Consider the following 13,057-nt stretch of genomic DNA (forward strand, 5'->3'; position numbering starts at 1 on the left):
TGAGGCCAGGGAGGAGGCAGGGGGGAGCCTAGGCGAGGCGTCAGGATGGGATGTCCATTCAGTCAGTTGTCCATCAACTGCTCCGTGTGCTGAGCGCTGGCTGTGGGCCGGACCTTGCCTGGCACTGGGACCTCAGCTGTAGGTGGTGGCACAGAGAGCACTGGGCCGAGATCCCAAGAGAGTTTCTCCCCCAGCTCTTCCACTAACATTTCATCCCCCGAACGAACGTGTGCTGGCGCCACCTCTGCGCCACGCCCTGGGATGCAGAGCTAAACGGACACAGTACAGTGGAGAAGCTATGACAAGTTACCCCTCACACCTACAAGTTGGGGGTCAGCTGCCCAGCCCCTGTGTGGTCAGGAGGTGGGTGCTGCACAGATCTAGGGATTACCAGCACTGCCCAGAGGGTGTCCTGCCGAGCTCTGGGCCTGTACAGTGTCAGATTAGCTAGGAAATGTCACAGGCTGTGGTCTCGGAGGCTGCCATGCACAGTCAGATACTAAAGACCTTCAGTAATGATGCCCCAGGTTTCCGGAACATTTGACCAGAGCACCCCTTGCTTCTTGCACCATGTAGACATTGGACAATGCTGGGTCAGTCAGGTGGAGAGGGGGGCTCCCTCCCACACATCTAGAGGACCTGGGGTATGTGGGGGGTGTTCTATCACATACTAAGTGGTCACTGAACAGGTAGTGCTTAATGGTTAGTGAGCAGACCCTGTATGTTGGGCGGGTTACTTAACCTCCCTGCACTTCTCTTTGTACGTGGCTAAGAAGCGGGACTGACAGAACCTAGCCCTCGAGATTGTGGGATAAAGCGTCTCACTCAGTAAAGGGCAACTAAATGGCTAAAGTGAAAAAGTGAGACTGGAACGGTGCTTCCCAAACCTTTCACTTTCTACCCCCCAAATCTATCACTGGTTTAAAGTAAAAATCCACCCCACCCGTTACCTGCTAACACAGCTCCTGTGTACCTTGGGGGTCCACTGCCCTAGTTCGATAAGTCGTGGGACTTTAACCCCATGTTACTCCAAGTGTGTGGTCCGCCGGCCAGTAGCTCTGACGTCGGCCAGTAGCTCTGACGTCGTCGCCTCCTGGGAGCGTGTTAGAAAGGGAGACTCTCAGCACCCCCACCCCCACCCTGCTCAGTCAGTCTGTTCTTTAACGGGACCCCTGGGTGACCGACCCACAGTAAAGTTGGAGAAGCATTGCTTTAATTCAACTTTGTTTCCGAAAAGGATTCACTGATGTTTGCGGGACGTTATAAAATGCAGATTCCTGGGCCCGCACGGAGACCGCCGAGGCTGGAGGCGGGATATCTGCATTTTACCGCGGGCTGGAGGGAGGCCTCGGGGAGCTGCTGCGCGCTGCGCGCCCTGCCCTTGCCTCCCGGGGAGAACGGCCCGAGGCGGGCGGGTCCGCGGCCGCGCCTACCCGGAGGTGGTGCTCAGCGCCCGGTTCAGGGGCCCCCGCTCGTCCTGGGACGGGGCGCGGCCCCTCTGCGGGGGCGCCCCGCCGCTGCCCCGCAGCCAGCCGAGCAGGCGCGCGGGCCCGAGCGCGGGCGGGCGGCGGCGGCGGCCCGGCGCGGCGGAGGAGGAGGAGGCGCGGCGGCGGCGGCTGCTGCCCGCGCCGCCCAGCTCGCTGTCGTCCACCAGCACGCTCTCCAGCACGCTGCGCAGCGAGCGCCGCAGCTTGCGCAGCACGTCGGGGCAGGTGAGCACGTAGAGCAGGGGGTTGACCACGCTGTTGAAGAAGGCCAGGCTGGTGACGAAGGGCAGCCCGCGCCAGGCGAGCGGCCGCAGCGCGGGGTCCCAGTGCGCCCGCGCCTCCAGCACGCTGAACACGTGGTAGGGCCCCCAGCAGAGCGCGAAGGCAGCCACCACGGCCGCCACCAGGCGCACGAAGCGGCTGGACCGCCGGCGGCCGCGGTGGCGCAGCTGCGCGCTCACGGCCGCGTGGCTGGAGGCGATGATGGCCAGCGGCACCGCGAAGGCCAGCAGGAACTTGCTGACGGCCAAGGCCGTCTGGCGCAAGTTGCACGTGGCGTTGCGGTCAGGCCCGGGGTTCAGGAGCAGCACGTTGTAGTAGCACATGATGCGCCCGTCCAGCCGCGGGATGGTGTCGCGGAACACGAAGTAGGGCGCGGTGTTGAGCACCGCCAGGGCCCAGAGCGCCAGGCACACCTTGTGGGCGGCCGCCACCGTGCGATGGTTCTGGGCCCACACGGGCCGCACGACCTGCAGGCAGCGGTCCAGGCTGATGGCGCTGAGCAGGAAGCCGCTGGCGAACATGTTGAGGAAGAAGATGGAGGAGTGCAGCTTACAGAAGGTGGTGCCCAGCTCCCACGAGTGGCCCACGGCCAGAAAGTAGGTGAAGAAGGGCAGGGAGGCGCTGGCCAGCAGGTCCGACAACGCCAGGTGCAGCACCCAGGTGGTGACCACCGTCTGGCGCATGCGGCAGCCCACCACGAAGAGGATGAGTCCGTTCTCCACCAGGCCCAGCAGCGAGGCCAGCCCGTGTAGCAGCACCGACACATGGTCCATATAGCGGATGCTGGAGTTGCTGTGGCTTTGGAGGCGGCTCATCTGCTCCAGGACCGGACAGAGCGGCTTCATGGTGACGTTGGCCAACATGGTGGGCTCTGCAGCGGAGAGAGGGCGGTGCTGAGGTGGGCGGTGCAGGAACATCAGGGGCCCCTGGCCGGGAGATGGGACCCTGACCCATGAGTGTCACGGATGATGCCGCTGGGGACCAGTGAAGTTGAGCAAGGGCAGTAAGATAGGGGATAACATCCCAGCCCCTCCACCTCTCACTGTGTGACCTTGGGCGAGCCATTTCACCCTCCTCAGCCTGTTTCCTCCTCTGTAACATGAGTGTCGCTCACAGCAGGATCCAGATCATAGGGTTGTTGGGAGAATTAAAGGAGTTAACATACATATAAGCATTTCAAACAGAGCCTGGCACGCAGTAAGCGCTACATCAGTGGCGTGGTTATTTTCAACTGGATTGTCTAAGATCATTTGGAGAAATAGGAACCAAGGTCGGGCCATGCTGGGCTCCTTTCCCCAATCCCCAGAGCACTGGGATGTGAGCAAGTCTCCACCTAATGGGCAAGAGGATTCAACTGGGCTGGGGATGGGAACGGAAGGAGGAGTCTGTGCCTTTAAAAAATGCAGCCCGCACCCACCTACCCACAGCACTCCTAGACCTTGCCTCTCTGCATATCCTCTGTGTGGCCCTTCGCTTCCACAGTGGTGGTTGGTTGGGTGTGTTGACTGCAAACAGTGCAGCCAGCGCCTAGTTTGATAGTTGAAGAGGAAATAAGATAAGAGCAGGGAGAGAGCTGGGCAGGAGGAACTGCCAGATTTGGGCTCTGGAGGCCCGGTAGGGCCAAAAGTCCTCTCCCCTGCCCGGGGCAGCCACAGCCACTCTGCCAGCTCCAGGAAACCCAGCCCTGTTCATTCATTCACTCGATCACACACTCATTCAACAGCTGTTTATCGAGCAGCTACTCAGGTCAGCACTGGAGAAGCCAGAGTGATGTGCAGACACCCCAAGTGTGCGCGCCCGTAGCCTCATCAAGAACCCGAGACCATCTGATATGAAGCCGGTGGAGATCGGTGAGAGCAGAGGAGATCAGTGCGGGAGGCCACCTGCAGGACCAGCAGGCAGCAGGGGTTGGGAACTCAGATTGCGCAGGGCCACCTGCGGCCTGCCAGGGACTGTGGCAGGTCCTTTCCATAGGTGCTTTCTTGCTCACAGATATCACGGAAGGTGCTAGAAGTTCTCTCCATCCCATTTTGCAGATGAAACTGGGACTCAAGTGCTTGAATAACTTGCCCAGAGCCACCCAGACAACACAGGCATGTGGAGGAGCAGCAGTTCAGTACTCAGCCTGTTCTCCTTCCTCTGCCTCTGCTTCAAGCGTGAGATGATGGAGGGAGAGCAGGGAAGTGGGGGAGGGAGGGGGAAGTGGTCTTCAGTCTTCGTCTTTCCAGAAGAGACACTGTTGGCCAGGATGAGAAAATCCACACCCTCCCCCAGGGACCACGGTCCTTTGGAATGTGAGGGCCCCGGATATCAAACTAGACTCTCTTTGGCAGGTGAGCCACTTGGAGCTGGGGACATGCAGATGGATGGGAGGGGAGCTGTTGGGTCCGCCCTCCCTGAGAAGGCTCATATTTCTAGAGTCTGCAGGGCAATTGCACTCATAGTGACCCTGTGAGACCCTCTTTTTCAGAAGAGGAAACAGAGGGTCAGAGAAGCACAGCGACTTGCCCTGTGTTCCTCAGCTGCAGCCCGGGAGCGGGAACTCCACCCACAGCACACAGACACATGCTGTCTCCTCTCTGTGCTCAAACATTCCCTTCAGCCCACTCTAAGTTCCGTGAGGATGCACCATCCTGCTGAACCCTGGCAACACAACCAGCCTGGGCCTTCTGGCTGACGGAGCCCAGACCCCAGCCTCCCATGATTCTAGGGAGCCCAGCGGCCAGGGTCTTGTTTGGATAGGGAGCTGGGGCCAAAGAACACAAGCCTTTGGAGTAAGAGACCGGGGTTTGAATCCCAGCTCCTCGACTTCCAGGCTGGGTGAACCTGGGTCCGTTACCTTAAGACTGCTGGTGTAACCCTCCCACCTGGGCTGCAAGTGAGTCCGGAAAGAGAAGTGCTCATGGTTCACCACCGTGCCTGACATCTAGTTAGGACCTAAGAAAGCGCAGTCCTTCCTTCCTCTGAGCTGCAAGTCCTTTGGTCAATCCAACCCCCTGCCACCCTAGCTGGTAACAGCCCTATCCCCAATACAACTGTGCCTTCTCTCCTGGGTCCAGAGAGGGCCCTGAGGCTGCCCAGCCCCCAGGCCACCGTCTCCTTACCTGGGCACAAAGGGAGCACAGGATTCCAGCCCTGGAGGCTGTCAGCTTCTGGCGACAGTCGAACAAGAGGCACCGGGCAGGCAGAGGCAGGGGAGTGAGGCTGAGGGAGGAAATAGCTGTCAGCCCAGAGTGTGTGTGTGTGCGTGCGTGTATTTCAGTGTGGGGTGGGGGGAGGCGGGGACAGCTGGAGAATGAGTTGTCACACTGGTGTTTAGCATCGATCCCATTGATGGGGACTGGGCGTAACTACTGGCAGCCCTGCCTACGCCCTCTCCCTTGGTGAGGGAGACTTTGCAGAAACGTGATGTCAAGTACATAGTACACGTGGGGAAATAGGTGTGGGCCAGAAAGTGTGCTTGTGCGTGGGGGCGAGGGGGTGCTTTGAGAGTGACAGGTATGCACAGAAGTGCATAAGGAAGAGGGCATCCTGTCCAGCTGTCCTCTGGCCGGGGCTGCCCTCCCCTGACCCCGTCATCCTCAGGGAAGAAACCCCTGCATCTCCTCCAAGATTCCCAGGCCACACGGGGTCCGCGTGTGAGGGTGGCAGGAGGGCAGGATGGGAAGGGGCGGTGGTGAGAGCACCGGCCTGGCTGCCCATGCTGCCCGCAGCCCTAGCTGGGAGGTAAGCTGCTTCCCCTTGCTGGCCCCAGCCTGGTAGTCTGTGACCAGAGCGACAGTGTCGCCTCCCAGGCTGAGTGAGGTGCCCTCGATCACAAAGCACACAGTAGGTGCTCATGAGAATCAGGTGGGTTTTTTCCTCCCCTCTGGGGGAGAGATGGGTATGAGGCTGTGGGGTGAAGGCAATGCAGCTTTTGTTTATTTATTTTGGGAGTGGGTGATTAGGTTGGTTGGTTTTGTAACTCTGGTGCTGGGGATTGAACCCAGGACCTTGTACGTGCTAAGCAGGCGCTCCAGCTCTGAGCTACACCCTCCTCCCCAGCTTTTATTTAAAACCAGCTGGGCTCAAAGCCCATGAATGAGATGACTGAACTGTAAACCTGCATTTCACTGTTCCCTACGTCTTCACTTCCCTGTGCTGACCAACCTTTCCTTCAGCCTCAGCATCCCGGCACCCAGGAGATGCTCAAAACACGTTAAGAACTCAGGACCCCCAAATCAGGACAAGGGCACCCCCTTCCTTCCACGTGGAATTCACTCTGCGAGAACCTTCCATTTTAGTACAGGCTGAATAAAGGGCTTGGCGCTTGATAAACCTGTTGAGAGATTGCGATCCTGAGTTGACAAACGTCTTGAGGCTCTTATTTCTCACTGTCATCCAGGCTGGCAGATCAGTAAGTGCCTTGATTAAACAAATCATTAGCGCTAAGGAAATGTCCTCTTTCCTCGTAGTGACACAGAGGCTCCGTCTTCTACAGGCTGGTGCCTGCGGCCCTCCCCAGGTGGGCATTTCCATTCCACTTTGCAGAAAGTACCTTCATCCCCACCCACCCCCCCCCCCACACACACACACGACCTGCTGAGCCATGGACGTCCTCTAAGGCCACGCAGGCAGTGGAGTGTGGTGGGTGACCTTGGGCAAGTCACAGCAGTGAAATAGGAATTTTTTAAAGGAGTTCCTTCTGCACATCCCCCGCCCCCAAGTTGTGTACAAGTTTGTACACTGCTCTTTGGGCTTAGAAAGCATCCCCCCTTCCCTCCTCTAGACTCAGCTCTAGGGCATCAGGTGGGAGCCCAGCCCTCCCTCACCCCCTCTACCAGATGTCCTTGCACAGTGAACATTCTGTGCAACCATTCATGGCAGCCCTGCTAAGGTGCTTCTCAGCTGAGACCCTCGCTCCTCTGGCCTTCCCCCATCTCTCCCATTCAACCCTTTGCAAGGCTGAACTCCTCACTCCTCTGACCCTACCTCCAACCCTTGTTTTGAGTCTTATAATCACTGTGGTGACTTGTCTCCCAACCCTCCCAGAGGATGATTTATGAAAAGTTACTAAAAAAAAAGTACTCCAGATGAGCAGGGTCTTAAGGCATTTTCTAAACAAGGAGCGGGGATGTTTGTTCTTGATGGCTTGTCAGCTGCATTCCCACGGTGGAAACCAGCCTCCCGCACACACCAGACTCCAAGTCCCACCTCTCCACACGGAGGGTGCCAGAGGCGGGAGGGAGCCGGGGCTCGGGGCAGGATGTGCCTCCTCCCTGGGTTTCAGGAACCGAGAGCACCGGATTTCAGCACTGGGCACTTGAGAGAAAGAGTCTCATGAGCAATGGGGCCCCGGGCCCCCCAGCCTCCCTAGCAGAAAGCAGAGAACAGGCACCTGCTGTGACCAGGAGACACGGGGCAGGCTGAATCCAAGGGAGAGAAAATCCAGTCTGAAAGTCTTGTGCAGGAGGACCCCCAGACTATCAGATGGGCCCTCTCGGAGCTCAGAGTCTGGAGGAGGGTGACCAGGGCCTTGGCAAGGGCCTAAAATGGCATATAGACCGGCCAGTCTCACCTTGAATGTGAGTCAGAACCTCCTGGAGGGCTTGTCCCCACCACCAGAGGGTCTGATTCAGCAGGTCTAGGGGGCAGCCTGGGCACCTGTGTTCCTATCAAGTTCCCCTGAGGCGGGTGGGGGTGATGCTGCAGCCACTGGTTCTGCTGGGATGGAGAACTCGGTCCTTGGGTCTGAGGCGCTCAGAGCAGGGAGCAGAGCTGGGTCCCGGCAGAGAGCAGGGGCTTTTAACCAAGGGGACTCTGCTGCTGTTGTCTGCGATGATTCTGATGCGAGGACCTCGGTGGGGCCGGGCCTTGCCACACAGAATTTGGGAGAGCAGAAGGCAGGGGGATGTGCTTTGTTCCAGCTGCCAGGACTACCTTGAAGGGGTTATAGATTAAGGGGAGAGAAAGGGGCCCACAGGAGCTGGCATCTCAACTGAAGGGTGGGGAGGGATGGATGCCAAAAGAGCCATTTCAGCCTCTATTCTCTGAGCACCAGGAGGGAGAGGGAGGGGCGAGTCTTCAACCTCAGCCCTGACCAGTGACCCACCAGGACCGGGAGAAAGATGCAGCCATCCCCAGGGCACACGCCTTAGTCCCTGAAACACAGCCATCTCCATGGCTTAGGACTTGATGTCAGAGACAGAAAGAGCCAAAATCAGGTCCATCTCTGCATCAACCCACCTACTGCCCCAGAGGAGAAAAATCTGAACCTAACAGAGCTCTGCTGGGACTCTGCTGCCTGTGGGGAAGTGTCCAGACTCCCAGAGTAGCCTTAAAGTCACCCTGGGGTCCAGTGCCCCAGCCCCTGCCCCGCTTCCCTGTGGCCCCAGCTGCCCATCCCTCCTATCCACCTCCGTGCCTTTGCACGTGCTGTTGCTGCTGCCTGGAATGCCTTTCCCCCTCCCCTCTCCTTCCTGCAGGACCCCTTTCCAGGATCATCAGTGTCTCTAGCCCCCCACAAGGATGCTCACAGCATCAAGGGTATTCAACCAACAGTTAAGGGAATGGGTCCACTACCCTCAAGCTGTGGGCCCAGTCCAAATGGGCTTTCTCCTCCTGGCCCTGCCTTAGGAAGCAGGTTTTCATGTTCCTGTCTGGCCTCTTTAAAGACTCTATCAAACAGGAAGTGAGAGACATGACAGGAAGCAGGTAAGACCTGCCCTGGAACCCTCTGGCCCCCATATGCAGGGGGCCCTGGAGTTGCCCAGACACAGCAGAGGAGCAGCATGACAGGACCCCACATGACACCTTGTGGGAGGCCCAGGGTGAGCTCCCTAGTGCCACCATCATCCACAGGAGAAGACCTAACGCCTGACATGGACAATAAGCCTCCCAGTGATCTGGCCCTGCCTACGCCTTCACCTTCATTTATGCTTCTCACTAATCACATCCTACCATCAGTCAGCACTTACCGCCACCTCCCCACACCCTGAACATACCAAACTGTTTCTGTGTCCTCGCTCGTGCTGTTTGCCCCCTGCTCTAGGATACCATTTCTTCTCTTGGCCTCTTGAACTCCTACTCATCCTTCAAAACCCTGGCCAGAGGTTCCCTCCTCTGGGAAGCCTTTGCTGATCCTCTCAGACAGACCCTACCTCCCACATTTCTGCCTCACTTTCTAGACTGCACCTTTGTCCTCCATGGTTAGTTTCACACAACCGCTTCTCACCCTCATCACGAGCAAGTGGAGGGCAGAGACAGTCCCTTCTTTATCTCCTCATCACCCATTGTGGATCCACTGTTACTCATGGCCTGATGCAATTCTCCCTGACTGCTTTCACCTGCGGTGGCTCCCACCTCGGGGACTAGTAAGTTCCTGTTATTATTCACTAGTAACTTTCTCAGGTTCGTGTGTATGCCAGTTAATCCTTGCCCCCAAAAAAGCCATAGCATATTCACAAACGAAGTACCAGAAACCCGATGGCTTAAAACAACAGAAAGCCATTCTCTCCCAGTTCTGGAGGCCAGAAGTCTGAAGCCTAAGTCTTGTCAGGGCCATACTCCCCCTGAAGGCTCTAGGGGACGGGCCTTGCTTCCTCTGCCTGGGTGGGTGGCTTCTGCAACTCTCCAGGCTCTGCCTCCACCCCCGGGGCTCTTGCCTCCTCCCCGGGTGTCTCTCTTAAGGACACTTGTCTTTGAATTTACGCCCCATCCGGACAATCCAGGACTATCTCATTTTGAGATCCTTAACTCAATCACATCTGCAAAGCTTCCTTCCTCACAGTTTCTGGGGGTTAGGATGGGGACACCTCTTTTCAGGGGCCACCATCCAACCTACTTGAAATATTAACAGCTATGTTAATGGGGGGCTTACAATTGCCAGGCACCAGGCTGAGCACTTTATGTGTATTAGCTAGTCTAATTCTCACAAACGTCCTCTGAGGTACAGACGGTTATCATCCTCACTCCCAGAGGAGAAAACAGAGAGGTTAAGTGGGCCAGCCAAGGCTGCCCAGCTGTGAGCAGAGAGCTGGAACTCAGAACCAGGCGCTCCAGCACCACAGCCCAGTACTTCCCAGCTGACTGGATTCTCTGAGGTTCCCTGTTCTCTGCAGAAGCAGAGCTGCCTTTCTGCTCTTAAACATGCTCCACAAGCTTCACAAAGTATCTCTGTGGCCAACAGCGTCCACGGAGACCATGGCTGGGGCTTCCCTCGGGTTTCTCTGCGGGCTTCTGGGTGAGGTGACCTGCTTACTGCTGATTCCCGTACGTGCTTTGGCCCCTGTGATTACGTGTGGGGTTTTTTCCCTCCACCAGCTGGGAGTGTTGTGCAATTCAACTCCATTCCAACATGAGCTATTTGAAGATATAGCATCAGACCCCGCAAGTTAAGGGCCCAGTCCTAGGAGACTGCCTCTCCCTCCAATTCAGACGCCAATCCCAAGTCCCCGTGTCACCTGTGCTTCCAACCAAAGGGCTCTAGTCTGAGGTTCCAACGACCCCCTCCTTAATTTGTTAGACAGGCTCACAGAACTCAGAGAAACAGTTTACTTCAGGGACAGCCAGCTGGAAGAGGTGCACAGGGTAGGGTAGGTGGAAAGGGGACAGAGTTTCCATCCCCTCTGAACATGCCCCTCTCCCCAGATGTCCATGTGTTCACCAACCTGGGTGCTCTGAACTCCATCCTTGTAGGGTCTTCTGGAGGCTTCATTACACAGATGCAACTGATTGGATCATTGACCACTGGTGATTGAACCCCATCTCCAGCCCCTCTCCCCTCCCAGAAGGTGAGGAGGAGGGATGTGTGACCAAAAGTTCCAACTCTCTCATCACGTGGTCAGCTCCCTTGGCAATCAGCCTCCATCCCTAGCTGCCTTCCAGAAGTTACCTCATTGACATGACAAAAAAAAAAATTCCCAGGAAATTCCTGGGGTTTTAGGAGCTCAGCCAGGACTGGGAGGAAGAACAAATATTTATTCCTCATCTTCAATCACAATATCCCAGCACCTCCTCCCCATTGCCAACCTTGTCTTTCCAGCCTAGAAAGACCCCTTCCTCCACTGCTGCCCCACCACCACCACCACCCCAGGCTTTTATTAGCAGAAGAGATGGCGCAGAGAACTAACATGGAACTCACAGCACCCCAGTTAGGGTGACCTGATTCTTAATCCCATTTTACAGATTCAGAAACTGGAGTCCAGTTTTTCAAAATAGAAAGAACTAAGTTTAAAAAGGCAAGGAAGAAATAAACTGAGGTTTAGAAGGAGGCCAAGAGGAAGCCAAGATTCCAAGTCAAGTCATTCTGATCTGATCCTCTCTCCTCATCAGTAAAATATCATGGTTTTTTAAAAATTATTATTATTATTCATCACTATCGTGTTCAAAGGATTACCACATGCAGATTGTCCTCAGTTCTTTACGTGGCTTATTTATTTAATCCTCACAGCAACCCTACAAGTTAGGTACTGTTATTAGCCCCATTACACAGATGAGGAAGTGGAGTCACCAAGTGGATAGGTGGCTTTTCCAAGGTCTCTAGTGGGTGAGCACTGGAGCTCAGACCCTTTCCAGGCTGATGAGCTCTGGTACCCATGAGTCTTTGCACAAATGTAGAGCCATAACCAAGGACTCAGGGCTCCTCTCTCCAGGACAGCTTGGCACGACTTTTCTCAAAGGCATCCTGCTGCCCGTGGCCACGAAGATGCTCCCCTGCTCTCTCCCTGCATTTCCAGGGTCCTGGGAGAGATGCCCTCATGAGTAAGGCCTGTGATGAGTTAGAAAACACCTCTCTGTGTATTGTCTGATTCCATCCCTATTTTACAGATGGTCCCACCACTCCTGAGAGGTGAAGGCAGGATGGGATCCAGGTCTCTCTGCTCCTCTCTCTGGTGCTCTCTCTGCCACCTAACCCCCCTGCCTCCATCAGGGAAAGCCTTCTGTTATAATAGAAGGCAAAGAAATGGGGAAAGAATGATGGATTGGAGAATCATCGCACCAGTGGGTGAGTGCTTGCTGAGGGGCAGGATAATTACATCGTCTCAAAGTATCTCCCCGTAAGATACTTCCTAGATACAAAGAGAAACATAGTAACTTTAGAGAAACCTGGCTGACCCCACTTTCCCAATAACCAAAGTTGCAGCAGCAGTAATAGGACAGATAGGTCCGATTAGCCTCCTGGTCGAAAGCACTGAGAAGGATGCAGCATCGTTCTGGGGTTCTCCTGCCTGTTATGGGCTGAATCATGCCTCCATTCATATGTTGAAGCCCTGACCCCCAGTCCCTCAGAATGTGACCATATTTGGAGACAGGGTCTTCAGAAGTGATGGAGTTAAAGTGGAGCTATTAAGGTGGGTCCTAATCCAATCAGACTGGTGTCCTGGTGTCCCTGGAAGAGGGAATTTGGACCCACAAAGAGTCACCAGGGATGGACCTGCACATGTAGGACATAGCAAGAAGGCGGCCATCTGCATTTCAGGGAGAAGAAACCAGACTTCTGACACCTTGATCTTGAACTTCCAAACTCCAGAACTGTGAGAAAATACATTTCTATTGTTTAAGCCACCCAGTCCATGGTATTTTGTTATGACAGCCCTAGCAAACCCATACACTGTCAAAAAGGCACTCCCTGCATCTGAGCAGGAGGGGACACCAGGCAAACTGGAATGAGGGCCGTTCTGCAAAGTAACTGGCTGGTTCTCTTCAAAAATGTCCCAGGTATGAAAGACGAAGAAAGACAGAGGGACTGTCCCAGAATGGACGAGGCCAAAGAAACATGATTTTGACCTTGGACTGGCTCCTGGTCTAGGAAGAAAACTTTCTCCTTTGCTGTGAAAGTCACCATGAGGACAATTGGTGACTTGAATGCAAGGTTTGTAGATGAGACAGTTGTGTCACATCAGTGTGGATTTCCTGATTTTGATCTGATTTTATTGCGGTTACTTGTTTTTTAGGAAATACACACAGGAATGTTTAGGGGTTAAAGGGTAGGCAGGCACATCTGTGACCAGCTCTCTCATAACATGCAAGGAAGTGCGTGCATGCATGTATGTATGCATGTGTGTGTGCACGTGTGTGTGCGCGCATCTGTGTGTGCACGTGAGTGTATGTACACGTGTGTCTGCACTGCATTGTGTACATGTGTGAGCCCACGAGTGTACATTGTGTGCGCATGCATGTGTGTCTGTGTGCGTGTGTCTGTGTGCGCACGTGTGTACACACGTGTGTCTGTGTGTACATGTGCGTGCATGTAGGTACACATGTGTTTGCACTGCATGCACGTGTGCGTGTGTGTGCATGTACACATG

General features: G+C 55.5%; 1 protein-coding gene and 1 long non-coding RNA gene across 3 annotated transcripts; one reads left to right on the plus strand and one right to left on the minus strand.

Moving 5' to 3' along the window:
* Positions 1 to 125: 125 nt before the first annotated feature.
* Positions 126 to 10,530, minus strand: PTGDR2 (prostaglandin D2 receptor 2). 2 transcript variants are annotated; one of them, XM_032489516.1, is made up of 3 exons: positions 10,418 to 10,530; positions 4,874 to 4,973; positions 126 to 2,640 (listed from the first exon to the last, which is right to left on the minus strand). In XM_032489516.1, the coding sequence occupies exon 3, from the start codon at positions 2,630 to 2,632 to the stop codon at positions 1,430 to 1,432; it is 1,203 nt and encodes a 400-aa protein (XP_032345407.1). In that variant the 5' UTR covers positions 2,633 to 2,640; positions 4,874 to 4,973; positions 10,418 to 10,530; the 3' UTR covers positions 126 to 1,429. The 2 variants fall into 2 exon arrangements, with proteins under 2 accessions (XP_032345407.1, XP_032345406.1); XM_032489515.1 differs by lacking the exon at positions 10,418 to 10,530 and having other exon boundaries at positions 4,874 to 4,986.
* LOC116666490 lies at positions 1,574 to 12,597 on the plus strand. Its single transcript, XR_004323381.1, has 3 exons — positions 1,574 to 1,712; positions 11,577 to 11,754; positions 12,468 to 12,597. It is a non-coding gene; the product is annotated as an uncharacterized LOC116666490 (long non-coding RNA).
* The last annotated feature ends 460 nt before the right edge of the window (positions 12,598 to 13,057 follow it).

This window comes from Camelus ferus, chromosome 10, assembly GCF_009834535.1.
Source record: "Camelus ferus isolate YT-003-E chromosome 10, BCGSAC_Cfer_1.0, whole genome shotgun sequence".
Classification (NCBI taxonomy): Eukaryota; Metazoa; Chordata; class Mammalia; order Artiodactyla; family Camelidae; genus Camelus; species Camelus ferus.